This window comes from Symphalangus syndactylus, chromosome 5 (assembly GCF_028878055.3).
Source record: "Symphalangus syndactylus isolate Jambi chromosome 5, NHGRI_mSymSyn1-v2.1_pri, whole genome shotgun sequence".
NCBI lineage: Eukaryota > Metazoa > Chordata > Mammalia > Primates > Hylobatidae > Symphalangus > Symphalangus syndactylus.
Window position 1 is genome coordinate 139864018 of NC_072427.2, and position 18473 is coordinate 139882490.

Consider the following 18473-nt stretch of genomic DNA (forward strand, 5'->3'; position numbering starts at 1 on the left):
ATTGAATTAGTCTAATATTAAAGTTACCTTTCACTTTGAACTCAAGTGCCTGAAAATGTGGGTGAAGTATATAGGTATATGAATTATGAATGAACATATATTTATGAGTTCCTAATTTGAATTTGGGTACCTTCATACACATATTACACTTAATCTCATGATAAACCATCATTTAATAGATCAGGGTCACAAAGATAGTGTCATTTGAACAGGTTTTCTAATTTTAAGCGTATAACTTTATTATTATTATTACTATTACTATTCTGCTTAGCGGCTAAATGTTAGCTGTTAGATTATAGAAGTTAATGTATTGATGTTAGCTTGGCATCCTTATTGATATTTCCAGTTAGCGCTATGAAGTATCTGAAAAACTCCTTTTGTCATCACAATGGGCAGTTACTCCTTATACTGTCACACGCCCTTCCACATTCAGGCATTCTCCTTCCAGGGACTGTCATGTTTAAGGAGGCAGATGGTAAAGTCGATGACAATGCCTAATGTTTTACGTGCACAATCACAGCCCAGACCAAGAGTGAGAGATGGGGAAATCTTACCCAGCTGGTCAAACTAGAAATTTATAAAGAAAAAATAAACTTACTTTTTTTATCTAGCTCATAGACAATGCAATAACAAAGGTGTTTCTGATTCAAGATACAACATTCCTGAGTTCATCACCTATGGAGGTCAAGAAGTATGTCAGAGTCTCCAACTATTAAAAAAAAAAATCTCGAAGTCTTCTAAGACTGTGAAAGGCAAAGACTTCATAGGCTCAGAGTGTTTTATCAAGGGCTGCATTTTCTTAATATTACACTTGTGTGGATTTATCTATTTAAGTCAACCTTAATTCACTAAAAATCCAGAATTAATGATATTATTGTAATTTATCCTCTGTCATAATTGGGTTTACTTCATTTTATCTTTTTTTTAGTTCAAAAATGTTTACACTATGAGTATTTCCTTTCCTTAGCATTAATTAAAATCCTGCAGTATGGAGCATTCAGTAGTTAGTGCTGACACACACAAGTATTAATCTGACTAAAATTAGCCTAATTAAGATTGTTATTAAGGCTTACACAAAGCAGAAGTGTACAACACAGTAGGTAGCAATTATCTTGGCTTTTAAATAACATTTAAATTGAAATGTAGATGAAATATATTCACATAACTGCAATACCTTTTTCTTTAAAATAAAAACATGAAAATTCAAGTTCCAGCTAAAAGTCTTTTATGATGTAGTCACAGTCAGTGTAGGTCCCTGTATATATAACCAGTAACTTCAACTAGTTCTAATAATTTGCAGTCGTTTAAAGTTCTTTTTGTGATTGAAACCAAAGTGGTTACTAAGCTAAAAACCAAGTCAAGGATCCAGTTATTTTCATTGCAAGTACAATTATCTCAGGGAAAATTATTTTTTGATATAGCTTTCAAACTGATACATTTTCCCAAGAAACATCATGGTATGCACCCATTGTAAAATACTTGATAGGAGGAACTGTGTAAACACCAAAAGAAGTAAACCATGAATTGTAAACATCTAGCCTGAATAAGTCATTCATTCGGCTGCACATTTGTTTGATATAAGCACATTAGTGTTCTCAATTCTTAAATGTAACATCAAGTTGGAATTAAATCAGAGGTGAGGTAGATCATCTAATATGTAATCTGAAGCAAATAACTGATGCCTTATAGAGATACATTTGTGTATTTTATCTCTATGTAAATGAATACCTGTTCTACATTCAGAAATAAAACATGAACTGAAGCTGGGTCTTCTGAAATTAATTCCAATGGTCTACAGAGAAACAAAAGATAGAAGGTCATATATATATACACACATATATATACATGTATGTGTATATATGTATATATATATATGAACATGTCACATGTTTTGTATATATTATATATAGAAACATGCCACAAATAGGGGAAAACAATAAAAATAAAAAACATATGCCAGCCTAAAAAGTGAGTGAGAAATATCTTCCCCAAAGGCAGCAGATACATAAGACAATAAAATTATAGCTGTCTTTATGAGAGTACTTCATGAACACTGAATGATATATTAATAGTCATCAAATTTCCTATCCTGGGAATTTGCCAAAATAATGGATCCAAGGGGAATTTCTCAAGGACTCAATAGAATTCCATACTTAAGGTTGTGAGCTTACATATCAGAAACTCAAACATCACACTACCCATAGAAACCCATAGTTTTCTCAGCAAATAAATTTAAACCTAAAGAATCTTATACCAATACCTAAAGAATCTTAACATGCCCAATTTTTAGTGTAAGTTCAGCTTCATTAGGAAATCACAAGTGCAACCCTAATGTTTCAATAAATTCGGAATGTCTTTTATTTCATTGTAGACTAATTTGGAAAATTATTACATGGTTCAATAATAGCAAAAATTATAAGAACTTCAAGACTCTTGTGGACTTGTCTGCAACCACACAGGCAATATTAAAACACCCATGATTTATCTGAATATAGTATCCCCTATGGAACCATTGTGCTTTATCTTGTAAGTACAGATCTGCTAGAGGTTTAAAATGTGTGCATTCTGATAAACTGCACTCGGCTTTGGGTGTGTTATTATCTCATACAAGTTAAGAATTAAAAATGGAGTGGATTAAATTGAGGTTGGAATCAAAGTTTGCTTTAAATTTTAAGAAAGTTAGTTTTCATTGGCACCAGAGTGCAGTAGCAAATAAGAAGCAAACATAGATCCTTAAATACGCTAAAATATGCCTTGCCCTAAAATACCTAGGTGAATGAGTGCTATGGTTTGTATGTTTTTGTTCCCTCCAAAATTCATGTTGAAATGTATCCCCAACACAACAGTATTGGGAGGTGCTGGCTTTGGGAGGTGAGTGAGTCATCAGTGTTCCACTGTCGTAAATGGAATTAGGTGCTCTTATAAAAGGGCTTGATAGAGTTCATTCCATTTGCTCTTCTACCTTCTGCCATGTGGAACGTGCCATCTTGGAAGCAGAAAGCAGCCCTCCCCAGACAACCAAGCCTACCAGCACCTTGTCCTTGAATTTTCCAGCTTTTAGAACTGTGAGAAAAGAAATTTCTGTTCTTTATAAATTACTCAGTCTCAGACTTTTTTTGAATAACAGCACAAGCAAACTAAGACAATAAACTAAATATGTGTGCTTTGCTTGAAATCTTCGGGAGAACAGTCTTTCCTTGGATTTTGCTAGATCAGGCCTGATAGTGTATATGCTTGAGCAGTGCCTCTCATAGTTTAATTTGTATAAGAATCATCTAGAGACCTAGTTTAAACGCAGATTCTGAGTCAGTGGTTCTGGAGCAGAGCCTGAGATTCTGCATGTCTAACAAGCTCCCAGGTGATACCTACACTACTCGTCAGGAAGGACACTTTCAGTATCAAAGACAAAGAAAGTGGCCAAAAGACTGCTCCCTCAAGTTTCATGCATGTGTATAGGCAGCAGTGGCCCAGGTAAAATGCCACAATTTCTCACTAGGCCAGAACGAAAGTTCAGTAACAGGCAATAAAAGCTGACGACTAAACCAGGGGTTAGCCAATCACTACAGCTCATGGGCCAAATCTGGCCCACAGTCTGTTTTTGTATGACCTGCATGGTAAGAATGGTTTACACAGATGAACATTTGCAACTGATTTGATGATAGAAAACACCTTTGAACCCCAATTAAGTGAAATTGCATCACCCTTCCAAAAGAGTTTTAAATTTTATCAATTTAAAAAGTCATAGAAATTTATTTTGTCTCTTGTTACATAAGTACCTACTTATCCTCAATTTTGTTGTTTCTCTCACAAAGTCTGAAATATTTATTACTGGTCTTTTACAGAGAAAAGAATAGTGACCCTTGTCTAAACTTTTGCTGATAATGCCATAAACTTTCCTTTATTTTTACATAGCACAAGTAACAATCAAAAAAATAAAAGTGCATGATAGTTTTAAAATCTAAATTACCTCAAATTAGTTAGGATAAGGGGTGTCTTAGAAGATACTCACAGAATTCAAATTCCAAAAGGAAGCCAAAGAAAGCAACTTAAATTACTGTTGAGAAGTCTAGTGCTTTTCTTTCTTTCTTTCTTTCTTTCTTTCTTTCTTTCTTTCTTTCTTTCTTTCTTTCTTTCTTTCTTTCTTTCTCTTTCTTTCTTTCTTTCTCTTTCTTTCTCTTTCTTTCTTTCTTTTCTCTCTTTCTTTCTTTTCTCTTTCTTTCTCTTCTTTCTTTTTCCTTTCTTTCTTTCTCTTTCTTTTTCTTTCTTCCTCTCTCTCTCTTTCTTTTTTTCTTTTTTAGACAGAGTCTAGCTCTGTAGCTCAGGCTAAAGTGCAGTGGCGCAATTTTGGCTCACTGCAACCTCCACCTCCTTGGTTCAAGCAATTCTTGTGCCTCAGCCTCCCAAGTAGCTGGGATTACAGTTATGTGCCACCACGCCCAGCTAATTTTGGTATTTTTAGTAGAGATGGGGTTTTGTCATGTTGCCCAGGCTGGTCTTGAACTCCTGGCCTCAAGTGATCCTCCCACCTCGGCCTCCCAAAGTGCTGGGATTACAGCTACAAGCTGCTGCACCTGGCCAGAAGTCCATTGCTTTTCTGATGCTCATCCTTGTGTTACAATCTCTTTTTCTAAACGGAAAGCTCTTCTCTCTTTTCATGCTGTTCTAAAATTTCATGTTATTGTACCTTGGTAAAGGTCTTTTTCAACCATTGTACTTTTGACCCAGGTGGGCTCTTTCAATTAGAAAAATTTTATTTTTTAAAAAAAGTTTCCTTTCTTCCATTTTCTTTGTATTTCCTTTTGAACTCCTATTGATCAGATGTTGGACCTTCCTAAAATAACTCAATAAGTCTCAATATTTTTTCTTCGAATGTTTATAAGTGTATTTGTTTGATTTTTATTGTTATTGCCTTTTTTGCTTTGTTGTTTCTCTATTTTTTTGGAAATTTCTTTGACTTCATCCTGCAAATTTTCTGCTGAGTTTTGTATTTCAGCAGTCATATTTGGTTTCTAAGATTCCTTATTATTCTTTTTTCATAGCTACTTATTATTGATTGCATTAACTACAGATTACCCCCACTTGCTTTTTGCTTGTCTCCTTGTTTTTCACATAGGAAGCTTTTCTCAAATGTCTGGTGATCTTTGGATATCTATTCTTATAGACTGTAAAATAATAGTATTAGTGAGGATGATATGAAGTGAGACTTACAGGGTTTCCCTATAGAATCATTTGGCAAGGAATCAGTCATATTATTATGAGGATCTCCCCCCAGCTACTATATGCAGCAATCTTTTAATGGAGTTATTCAGTTTATTAAGAGAAGATTTCTTCAGCCTCCTGCTTTGAGGCATATTTCCTAGTGCTGAAAGTGAGGTGTGGCTGTGTGCAGAGAGGAATGGAGGATGTCTCATCATTCAAAATCCTAGTTTTTACCCATTTTCCATTTTCAGCCTCAGCCTTCTCTGAATCCAAAGTCACACCTATTTAAATTCTGCAAAGTAATCTCCAGTCTCTTACCGGAGGAGGAGATGGAACACATACTCACCTTGTTTCATGGGGATAGAATTGGAGACTTGACAATTTCACTGTTCAGAGCACAGACTTTCAACCAGTCCTTGCAGTTTCCTTCTGAGTCTAACCCCACCTTCTGAAATACCCGGTGCCTTCAAGTCATGAGCTTCTAGATGATTCCTCAGGGGATTAGGAGGATTAGGGTCATGCTTCTTCAGTCTCTCACTCAGCTGTCAGTTTAGATTATAGCTCCCTCATTTATTTTTCTAAATCAGTTATCAATTCTCTTTTCAATTTCTAAATTTTTTTTCAATTTTTGTCCACCAATATTTTTCTCTTTCTCTGGCTTTTTACCTTTTCCAAATTTCTTTGCCATCATTTAACCAGAACTATGAGAAAGAAAAGTAAAATTGTGTGGTCAATCAGCCACCTTAACTGGAAGTCCCTAAACTGCTCTAGATATTGGAATGTAGATAAAAATCTTCTTTTAGTGGAATAGGATCTTAAAAGTATTCTAAATCTGCATAGTTCTTTCCAACTTGCAAAGAATTTGCACCATTATGCATTATCTATACCAAATTTTGTACAAAAGATACTTGAGAATTTTTAAGGTAAAGTGACTGGCCCACAGTTACATAACTAATAAGAATCATACTGGTGGAGACTATTAAATTAGAAAAATACTTGGCCATTATCTAGGTCCTAAACCTTGAAGAACATAATTATGTAAATTTTTTTGTCTTTTTTTTTTTTTTTTTTTTTTTTTTTTTTTTTTTTTTTTTTTTTTTTTTTTTTTTTTTTGAGACGGAGTCTTGCTCTGTAGCCCAGGCTGGAGTGCAGTGGCACAATCTCGGCTCACCGCAAGCTCTGCCTCCTGGGTTCACGCCATTCTCCTGCCTCAGCCTCCCGAGTAGCTGGGACTACAGGCGCCACCACCACGCCTGGCTATTTTTTTTTTTTTTTTTTGTATTTTTAGTAGAGATGGGGTTTCACAGTGTTAGCCAGGATGGTCTCGATCTCCTGACCTCGTGACCTGCCCACCTCGGCCTCCCAAAATGCTGGGATTATAGGCATGAGCCACCGCACCTGGTCTTGTCTTTTTTAAGAATTAAAAAATAAAAATACTCAAGTGCCTTATTCTCTTGGTGTAAATATTTAAAAATTCATCTAAATTTTGTAAACAAATTTAATAATTCAACATAATTCTTAATGTTCACTGTAATGTCAAAAGCAACGCCTATGGAACAAGTATTAAATTGTGCCTCTATTGTCTGGGATAGTTCAGCTCTTGCACTATTAGGACAAAAAAGGAGCTCAGTAAAATAAGCTGCAAACCTCAGCAACCAGCTCTAATTTTACAGTAGACGCTATCTTTAGTTTAAACTCATCAACAGTGGGTTGCTGAAACTCACCTCTCTATCCTCTCAATTTCATTCCCATCTACTCATTCTCACCAAGTGACTAGCCTCCCTAAGTTGCAAGAATAAGATTATACGGTAAATATGTCCTCAAATTCACTTTTCTATTTGTCAATATTCTCCGTATTCTAAACATTCTATACATTTCTTTTCCTTTAGAGGATAACTTTTTTCTTTCCTTTCTGGGATTAAACTTGGGCCCCTAATCATTTTCTCTCTCTCACCTACTTCAGGATGTTTCTATATTATTTATTTTTTCCTCATATATCATTAATTTTTCCCATCTCCATTGACTCCTCTTCCATCTATACAAACATTACTAAGCCTTTCACATCTTATAAAAGAGCTTCCTGTGATCCTGCTAACTTCTTAAGCAATTTGTGTAGCTTTCTCCTTTTCTGCACACCAAACTTCTTAGAAGATTAGATGACACTACTTACACATACTCACCACCCACTCATTGTTCAACCCCTTGCTTTCTGATTTCATCATGGGAGTCCTGTTGAGTGTAAAAGATAACTGATAATCCATTCTTCAATACAGTTGACTTGTCACATGTTTCATTATCCTCTATCTCTTAAAATATTAAACGTGATCATTTATTTAAGAGTGTGTGTGTGTGTGTGTGTGTGTTGCTTACTGTGAACCTGGGCCCTTTTCTTGGTAGTAAAGAGTAATAAACAAAACAAACTTAGATCCAATTCTTGTGAATCTTCCAGTGAAGTAATTGAAACACATGGTACAAATGAACACACTAAAAATATTTAATTTCAAAGTGTAGTAAGTATAGTGAAAAAAATGGATGTTATGGGATCTAATTTAGATTATAAAGTGCATACCTAAAAGACAAAGAGGCATTAGACAGGACAGTTTCAGACAGAGTGAAGAGCAAATCAAAGTCCCTAACGTGGAAAAGAAAGAGTTTAAGATATTCAAGAAAGACGAAGATTACTGTGGCTGAAACCTGGTCAGACAGTAGAAAGTAGCAGGCAATTAGACTGAAGTAACGAGCATAGGCAAGATCACACAGGCCATGTTAAAAATTATGGATTTCTTCTTAACTGTGTGGACACCCATAGAAGGAATTAAGCTGAAGAGTAATATTCAATTTACATTTACATAAGGTCAATCTGGCTGCTGGGTGCTTAATAGGTTAGAAGTGGACAAGAGTGGAAACAAGAAGACCAGTTAATATGCTACTGCACATCATCTGAGTTAAAAATGAGAATGGCTTGGCTTGGAATGATGGCAGTGGCTATGGATAGAAACAAACTGATTTATAATACACAGTTGATCCTTGAACAACGCAGGGGTTGGGAGCATCAAGCCCCACACAGTCAAAAATTTACATGTAACTTTCGACCCCCTGCAAACTTAACTACTAATAGCCTACTGTTGATGGAAAGCCATATTAATAACATAAACAATCAATATACATTTTATGTTATATGTATTACATAGTGTATTCTTACAATAAAGTCAGCTACAGAGAAGAAAATGTTATTAAGAAAATCATATAGAAGAGAAAATATATTTACTCTGTATTAAGTGGAAGTGGATCATCACAGAGGTCTTTAATCTCACTGTCTTCACACTGAGTAAGCTGAGGAGGAGGAGCAGGAGGAGAGGTTGGCCTTGCTGTCTTGCTGTCTCAGAGGTGGCAGAAGTAGAGGAAAACCCACATGTAAGTGTACCTGAGCAGTTCAAACCCATGTTGTTCAAGGGTCAAGTGTATTTTGGAAACCAAATCTACAGAACTTAATGATGTATTTGGAGGTAGGGGGAAGAGAGGAGACCACAGATGTGGAAGAGATCAGAACAGTGAAGGAGAAGAATTAGAGAGAAAGATCAAAAGTTCTACTTTGTATATCCTCCTTCTTGAAGCCTTTTCTTACACATGACCTATCTTTCTGACCTTGCTTTCAGCACTTTTACTTCATTGTCTTGCCCCAAATGCAAACATGCTTGAAGGCACTGCTTAGATATTCTCTACTGTCCCTCCCCAATCCTCTTTCAGTTTCACCTGGCCCTAAACTCTGACTCTAAGCAGATGACTCACGATTTTTTCTCTCTTGATTCACCCAGTTTCCTGAGCTATAACACATTTTCAATTGTTTTCTGATCATTTCTCTTTAGATGACCCCTTTATACCTCCAACTCAACTCAAAATTAAATTCATGTTATTCGCATATCTACTATGGTTCTTACTTATATTACCACTGCCATCTTTCCAGTCATCTGGATTCATATTCATAACTAACTTTTGCTTCCTCCTTGCTCTTTGCTTCAGTTGCTATGGTTTTATCAGTGCACTCTAATGCATTTTATGTTTCTACCTTCCTTATATTTTCCTGAAGTGGAAGCCCTGATTGTAACTTAAGCCCCCATTATACTTTACCAGATTATTTTTATCACTTCTATCTTCCTACCTCCAATATCTTTCCTATTCTACCAACCAGCACATGACCTTTAGAGTAATCATCCTAAATAACAATTGTAATCATTTCACTTGTGTCTAAAATCTTCAATGATTCTATTATCTTCATTCTCTTATCTTCAGAGTAATTTTCAAATTTATTAAAAATGTATTAAATGCTTCTTATGATCTGACCCCAATCTATCGTCTACCTTGATTCCCAAATAACTTGAACATCTCGTCATCCTGAAAATCTGTCTGATGCTTTCACAACGCTGTCCCTTTGCTCATGCCACATGTGCTGCCTTCACCTTTTCATACTGAAACCCTTCTTTCTTAAAAGCATAAAATGATGTCTCTCACCTCTCCAACTAGCAATAAGTTCTTCTCCTGATACTCCCCAACAGAACATGAGTCTGCAATGGAACAGACTTTCTTCATCTTTTATCCCCCATAGTGCTGAGCATACTATCTTGCATATAGCAGGAACAGAGCAAATATTAAATTGAATTGACATATTAGCACTCTTTCTGATGAGTTTGTAATGTGTCCAATAATCTTGATAAATGTGATTATACGATGAATTTGGCCTTAAAGTCAGATAATATGTGAAATGTATATTTTTTATGTGAGCCGTTTACAGAACCAAAATCTCTACTTTACTATGAATAAGCCTTTATAGGCCTTAATTTAAAATAGTAATAAATTAAAAATTCCTTAAATTTTTGAACTGAGGTTTATTGAGGTTTCCTCCTTTTTTACACCTTTGATTTCTTGGGGACCCTGGAAAGAGCAGTCTTTATGAATATATTTAAATTCTGAGATATAATCAAAAAAATTACCTACCAGTTTCTCTATCAACCAAAACAAACACTAAGCTATTTAAACATTAGATTGATTTTTCTGAATTGAAAGCTTTGCCTTATCTAAAATTTTATGCAAGTTAGCAAAATGTGACTATCTGAAAATTTCAAATAAATTCCATCAAGCTAAAGTTTGCCTCCACTCTAACGATAGGATTAAGTTCAGTAATATGAATGCTAAATGGAGAAATGGAATGGTTAGAGTAGATATAGACTGGGTAACAAAATCCTACTCAATTTCAACAAAAAACTTCTAGATAATTCCTTAAAAGTAAAAGGAAGAGAGAGTTTGACCACTATAATTGTTGGCATTTACACTCTTCACTTAGCTAATTTATCTCTTAAAGAAATTTTTTTCTAAATGAAAGTTTCAGTCCTTAATTCTCTAATAGCTGTTTTACCTTCTCTGTGAAATTAGAGAAATGACAGACAACTGAGGACCAACAATACTTTAAGTTTATTTCAAAAACATGTTTAAAATAATAATTAAAGCTATATATAAAGATAATTTTATATTTGAACTTCCTCCAAATCATTTTTGACTCATATATCTTTTTTATGAAACTTATCTAGGATGATATCTCTTATCTGGGAAAAAAAGTTTTAAAACATTGCTTTATCTTCAATAATAATTGCTACTAATTCAAGGGATCCGCACCTGCAGATTCAACCAACCTTGAATAAAAAGTAGTTGGTTGCATCTGTATTGAACATGTATAGACTTTTTTCTTGTCATTATTCCCTAAACAATATAGTATAACAACTGTTTACATACTATTTGCGTTGTATTAGGGATTATAAGTAACCTAGAAATGATTTAAAGAATAGGGGAAAAGGAGCATAGGTTATGTGCAAATAAATACAAAGCCGTTTTATACAATGGACTTGAGCAGCAGGAATTTCGGTGTCTTTGGGGTCTTGGAACCAATCCCCAGCAGATATCAGTTGTCTTATTTAAATGTCACAAGCACCCTACAAAGTAAGCGTCATTAACCCCACCTTAGAGCTGAGGAAAGTGATTATGAGGTTACATTACTGGCTCGAGGTCCTATATGTAGGAAGTCAGGGAAGAGGAAGTCAACTCAGCCCTTTGTGAGGCCAGAGCCTAAGCACTGGATGGCCAGACAGCACAGTTCACTGGCGTCTGGATATCCCGAGGGCAAACAAATGTTGAGGAAACATCTAATGTCCAGCACCTGTTGTTTCCTGACTTTTTAATGATGGCAATTCTAACTGGTGTGAGATGGTATCTCATTGTGGTTTTGATTTGCATTTCTCTGATGGCCAGTGATGATGAGCATTTTTTCATGTGTCTGTTGGCTGCATAAATGTCTTCTTTTGAGAAGTGTCTGTTCACATCCTTCACCCACTTTTTGATGGGGTTGTTTGTTTTTTTCTTGTAAATTTGTTTGAGTTCTTTGTAGATTCTGGATATTAGCCCTTTGTCAGATGGGTAGATTGCAAAAATTTCCTTCCATTCTGTAGGTTGTCTGTTTACTCTGATGGTAGTTTCTTTTGCTGTGCAGAAGCTCTTTAGTTTAATTAGATCCCATTTGTCAATTTTGGCTTTTGTTGCCATTGCTTTTGGTGTTTTAGACATGAAGTCCTTGCCCATGCCTATGTCCTGAATGGTATTGCCTACAGGAACACTCTTCCACTGTTGGTGGGACTGTAAATTAGTTCAACCATTGTGGAAGACAATGTGGCAATTCCTCAGGGATCTAGAACTAGAAAATACCATTTGACCCAGCCATCCCATTACTGGGTATATACCCAAAGGAATATAAATCATGCTGCTATAAATACACATGCACATGTATGTTTATTGCAGCACTACTCACAATAGCAAGACTTGGAACCAACCCAAACGTCCAACAATGATAGACTGGATTAAGAAAATGTGGCACATATACGCCATGGAATACTATGTGGCCATAAAAAATCATGAGTTCATGTCCTTTGTAGGGACATGGATGAAGCTGGAAACCATCATTCTCAGAAAACTATCACAAGGACAAAAAACCAAACACCGCATGTTCTCACTCATAGGTGAGAATTGAACAGTGAGAACACTTGGACACAGGAAGGGGAACATCACACATCAGGGCCTGTTGCGGGGTCGGGGGAGGGAGGAGGGATAGCATTAGGAGATATACCTATTGTAAATGACGAGTTAATGGGTGCAGCACACCAACATGGCAAATGTATACATATGTAACAAATCTGCACATTGTACACATGTACCCTAGAACTTAAAGTATAATAAAAAAAAAGAAACATCTAATGTTAATGAATAAGAAATGTTATGGCCTATTAAATGAATCTCTAGCTCTTCCTTTAACTTCTTTTTCTTTTGCATCATTTTCCTTCAGTTGCTGGAAATCTTTTTGCTGCATTGTCTGTGATGATAGCTGGCTTCTTTGAAATACACCGTAAACATTTCCCTCCAGTGGAGCAGCCCCTTTCAGGAAAAGTTCTCACTGTTTCCTCCATGCCCTGTTTCTACCTGATTCTTCAGTATCTTTTACTTGGAGTGGCGGAAACGTTGGTAAACCCAGCCCGTGAGTAAACACCTTCTCAACTAATGTTAGAACATACTGAAACTTTACACAGAACACATCACTTCAACCAGAACAATTAAAGTGGTATGTCATCTATTCACCCCCTAGAGAGTTCCAACAATACTTCAAGCAAATTTATTTATTACTTTTTTACAGACATCTCATTTCTCCTCATGCCTCTACCATGCACAGAACAATGATCAATTCTGCCTGGATGCAGATGGAACAAAAGATTTTTAACCTGGTTAAAGGCAATAACCATTTTGTCAGACACACCACAGGAGGAAAACCTCTGCTAAAACCCAGAAGACAACTCCAGAACACTAAGATGAAAAGTCTCTTCTCTTCTCCCTTCCCTCCTCTCACCTCCCCCACTCTCACTCATAGATAAACTCACAGGCCGGGTGCGGCGGCTCACACCTGTAATCCCAGCACTTTGGGAGGCCGAGGCGGGTGGATCACGAGGTCAAGAGATCAAGACCATCCTGGCCAACATGGTGAAACCCCGTCTCTATTTAAAATACAAAAAATTAGCCGGGTGTGGTGGTGGGCGCTTGTAGTCCCAGCTACTCAGGAGGCTGAGGCAGGAGAATCACTTGAACCTGGGAGGCGGAGGTTGCAGTGAGCCGAGATTGCGCCACTGCACTCCAGCCTGGCGACAGAGTGAGACTCCATCTAAAAAAAAAAAAAAGCTCATTTATACCCCTCCAAAAATGACACTTAATGTTCTTTGAGAGTATATAAACATGCAAATGAAATGAAAATTTAAGCCAATTTTCCAGATAACTCGATGTCTTTGAATTAAATTACACTAGATTAAATGAGATCACTAATGTTTCATAAGACAGGTTCAAAATAAGTTTATTAAATTTCAAGGGTTTCTGAATTATCTAGATTGCTTATATTAATTAAACTACCCACTTTACAATTTATCACAATATTTCAGTGACTTCTTGCAATACAGTAATGTGTGTGTACATCTATTTATCAATGTAATTGATTACATCTTATGTTTCTATCCTCCTTAAATTTTCATGTAGTAGGAGTCCTGACTGTAACTCAAGCTCCCATTATACTTTATGGATAATATTTTTATAACTTCTAACTATCTTCCGACCTCCAATATCTCTCCCATTCTATCAACTGGCACATGGATTTTAGAGTAATCATCCTAAATAACAATTCTAACCATTCCATCTGTGTCTACAATCTTCAATGATCCTATTATCTTCAAAGTTGTTTCCAAACTCCTTAAAGATAAATATTTAAATATTTAAGAAATATGTATTTATACACGTACATACTTACGATACCAAGGCAATTCATTAAACAATGAAAATAAAATTAAGTTGGAGTATATTCATATATATATGTGCCAGACTTCTTTTTTTTATAATTGTATATCATTTCATTCCATATATTTTGCATACATAAATTAAGAGATTTTATACTGGGGACCTCACTGTTTAACATTGCAAAGAAGACAAAAGAAGTGTAAAGCAATGCTACTACACAAATATTTGTGATCTTCTCTGATGTTATTCCCAAAAATGGGTGGAAGTAGTCAGCCAAAATTTTCTGGGTTGGTATAGAGTAAATAATGAGTAAAGGTAATGAGTGAATATGTGGAGGAAATTGCTAGCCAGCTTAGCAATAGTGGTTCAGCATACAGAAGCCAGAGAGGTACAGAAAACCAGTGACTGTGAAAAAGGCAGATCATGTGCTACACATCACTGACTCCACCACTCCTTGATTTACTCTTCAGGAAATCAGGCCTAACTGAGGTCTCACTAAGTCACTTGACTCATCTGCTATCGGGATCATGGACCAGGGACTGAAAGAATTTGGTCTGATATCTAGCTTTTCCATTACTACCTACATAAACTTGGGAACTCATTTAACCTCTAATCCTCACTTTCTGATATTTAAAATAGAAATAATTGTATTCTTCTTTATATCACAGCATTGATAGGGTAAGAGTCAATGGGAATGAGAGACTACTCCTTGAAAATCAAATGACATAAAATATGAAAGGGTATTTCAAACTATAAAATCAAGTACTACCCTTCTGGGAGACAGTACAGCATAGAGGTTAGGGTCTATGGTCTGAAAGTCAGACACACCTGAATTCAAACCCAGTTCTGTCACTGACTAACTCTGTGACATTGGGAAAAATTATTCCTCATTTCTGGGCTTTTCTCATCATCTATAAAACAAGGAGTTGTTCAAAGGACTAAGTGGAAGATTTTATGTAAAGCAAAAACCACGGTGCCCCGTATATAGACAACATTCAATAATTAGCAGTTATAATGTGTTGTTGTTATCATTACTAAAAGTAATGGCAAAAACCGCAATTACTTTTTCACCAACCTAATATTATTATCATGTTTCACATGAATTAATAGTGTCAGACTCAGAACAGAAGCACAGGTGTTCTGTTCCCAGCTCTTTCTGCCATTAACCACCTGAACAGCTGGGAGACCTGGAAGCATAAGCAAAACTGTCTCTCACTGGATTCATCCTAGATCTGTCTCTTTCCTCTCACCTTTCCCCTCCAATCCAACAGCAAGTCCTTGTTTTTACTCTGAAATAGAACTTAAATCTGGCCACATCTCACTATCCCCTTTGTTCTCCTCCTGGCGTACAACACCATCATCTCCAGCCCCAATTCGACCAGAGCCTCTGAACTTTTCTCCCTGCTTCCTCTCCTGCCCCATGAGTCCATTCTCTTCAAAACAGCTGTGGTGTTCTTCTCAAAACATAAGTTCTATCATTCCCCTGATTGAAATTCCACAGTACAGTTTTAGAGATAAATTATTCACAATGGTGAATAATGTTCCACACGATTTGGTCTCCGCGTGTTGTTCCATCTACATTTGGTTATATTCTGCCCCTTGACCACATCCCCAGAAACGTGTGTGTTTCTAAGATGCTAGATTTCTGTCTACCCCAAGGCCTTTGTACTTGCTTTATCCTTTATTCAGAATTCCCTTTCCTCTGTTTTCAAATGACTGGCTTCTTCTCATTATTGAGCTTTCTCAAAGGTCATCTCTTTGGAGGGGCTTCCTTGACCATTCCATCGCTTTCCACTTAATTACCCTGGTTTTTTAAATAGCACTTGTCAGAATCTGAAATTACTTTATTTATATTTGTATTGCATGCCTCTCACTGTAAGAATATACACTCCTGACATCAATGTATGTTTCTCCTTTCCAAAAAGTACATACACAAAATAGGTGGTCAATAAATACATTTTGATTGAAGAAACAAAAGAATTAAATCTATGGTTATTTCTATATGGTACAATAAAAATATATTATTCAAACTTTTGACAGTGTCCTACATTGATGGCATTGAGCAAGGAAACACAGTGAATCACTCCATAAATGACAGTAGACATAGTCTACCCTACTAAGACATGTTATACGTTGGAGAAGAGCTAGAAAAAAAAAAGCAGTAGAAAACTTTTCAAATTATGTTTTACTTTTAGCAGTGTACACCTCAGCTGTCTCATACCCTATGTTTGTTTATTCAAAAAATACTGTGTGGGTGTCTACAATGTGCCTAATACTGCTCTCGAAGCTTTAGACACATCAGTTAAAAAAAAAAAAAAGATAAAAATTTCTGCCATTGTAGAGCTTATAGGATTTCTGTGGTTGAGTAGTAGAGAGTAAGTTGGGAAGATAGAAGGCCCTAATCAGAGGATGGTGCACAAAATTGTGATTATGGAGTAGGTGTACAGTTACTGATCCAAGACATGGTTTTGCAGGCCAGTCTCTGTTACAATTACTCAACTATGCCATTGTGGTATGAATGCAGCCATAGACAACATATAATAAATGAGTGTGGCTGTGTTCCAATAAAACTTTATTAAAATAGGTGGCAAGCTGAATATTACTTGACCATAGTTGGCCAACCACTGGTCTGAGGTACAAGGCATAGGCCATGACCTTGGGTGTGAGTGGAGTGGAAACTAAGGTAGATTGGAGATCAAGGACATTGGAGGTCAAGGAAACGGACAACCAAGATTGAAAGGATGGAAGGTGGGAAGGATGATCTATATGTATAGTAAAATTGCCAAGTATTAAGGCAGCAGTAGTACCAGAGAGTGTGACCATGAAAGAGGAACTGACAACTCTGAGAAAAAGAGGAAAATGTCCTGTAGATTGGCAGATGACAGCATGAAAGGGAAGTAGATGATATAATCTGATAACATGAGCTTCAAAGCTGAAGTTTTTTAGGGTTAAAGGAGATATAATGGTCTAAAAATGGCAACAGGATAAAGTTCCATTTTCTGAGACTGTGGTACTTCTTCTCCACATGTTCAAAATAACTTTTCACCAAACACAAGAAACACATTTTAACTGTTTGAGAACAACTAGAGTAAAAAAAAAATTTCCAGCAATAAGTCCCCAGTACCAGGTGTCTTAGGAAGGTGGTTATGGCCCTGTGTTTTGAAGACTCCTCATATGCTGTGATGTGGCATCTTCGCAAGCACTAACCAGCTACTACCTGGAGGCACATTTTTAGTGCTCATTGGCAACAAGACCAGCTTTCATGTACACATTGAATATTTTTTATTGTGTCTTCATAGTAAAATGGGAACTTTAGAATAGTGACAGACTTATTGATATTATCTACATTGTAATGGGCTAAAAGAAGTATCTCGGAGCCTAAAAAAAATCAAATTAATGATCACTAAAGTTTCAAAAGATCAGAACACGCAAGTAGATGCCTAAAAATGAAGATTCGAGGACTTGAAAAGCTAAGTCCTATAAAAGGGAACTGGAGGTTTTCAAAAACGACTAAAATGACACCAAAGAGAGATTAACCAGCAGGCAGAGAGCTGGCAAAGTGTGTTCATGAATTATACACCGTACCAGAAGTTCTAGCAAGAGAAAAGCATAGGATTAATAATTAACTAGCAGAGTAATAATGGGCTTGTATGTTCTGCTTTTTCTTAGTGAAAGAAATAGGCCTACTTACTCTTTCTGCTCATTGCTTGTCTCCTTGTACTTATGGAAAGGAAAGTTTATAAGCCAAATCCTTTTTATAACTGTGAATCATTTATTCCCAAAGCCTATTCAGGCTTCCTCTCATACTCCCATTTGGACCTTTCTGAAAATACTCCAAGGCTCCTGCTGGTGACTGGTACTACACAAAGAGCTGTGTTACCTTGCCACCAATATTTGAAGCCCTTCTCCACAGTATTTTACCTGTCACCATTATTATCTTCATCTCCAATCAGCGTTTATGGGAAAAGTGCACATTTAGCACTGCCCTTTGTACTAAATAATGTGCTGTTTGTGCTCCAGAGTTTAAAGTCCAGGAAAGATAAACTGATGCCTTTTCCCACCTCTCAGTTCCAGCACTGAGCACTTTCCTGAAGCACAAAACGGGACTCCTTTAAATCTTTATGGGATAAATAAATCAAGACATGTGCAGGACACACTGAAAGTAAAACAGAAACTTTACATTAAGGAAGGAGCATTAATACATTTACATCATGTGTTAGTAAGATCATGGGAAAGTTCTGGTAAATGCAGAGTTTTGCTGCGGCAAAGTATGAAAAACAAACAAACAAACAAGCAAACAAAAAACCAGGGGTAAATATTCCCAAGAGGAGAGGGAGGAGATAATAAGATCTCTCACTTCTCATAGAGAAGGAAACTAAAGGTTTAATGTTTACAGTACAGTCATGCAA

At 36.3% G+C, this 18473-nt stretch overlaps 1 protein-coding gene across 1 annotated transcript in view; it reads left to right on the plus strand.

The window, feature by feature from the left end:
• The window catches only part of SLC15A5 (solute carrier family 15 member 5), an 89984-nt gene that overhangs the window by 41499 nt on the left and 30012 nt on the right, over positions 1 to 18473 (plus strand). The window contains exon 6 of the mRNA XM_055280509.2: positions 12581 to 12769. Coding sequence (XP_055136484.2) covers positions 12581 to 12769 — 189 coding nt within the window. The remainder of the gene's footprint in view (positions 1 to 12580; positions 12770 to 18473) is intronic.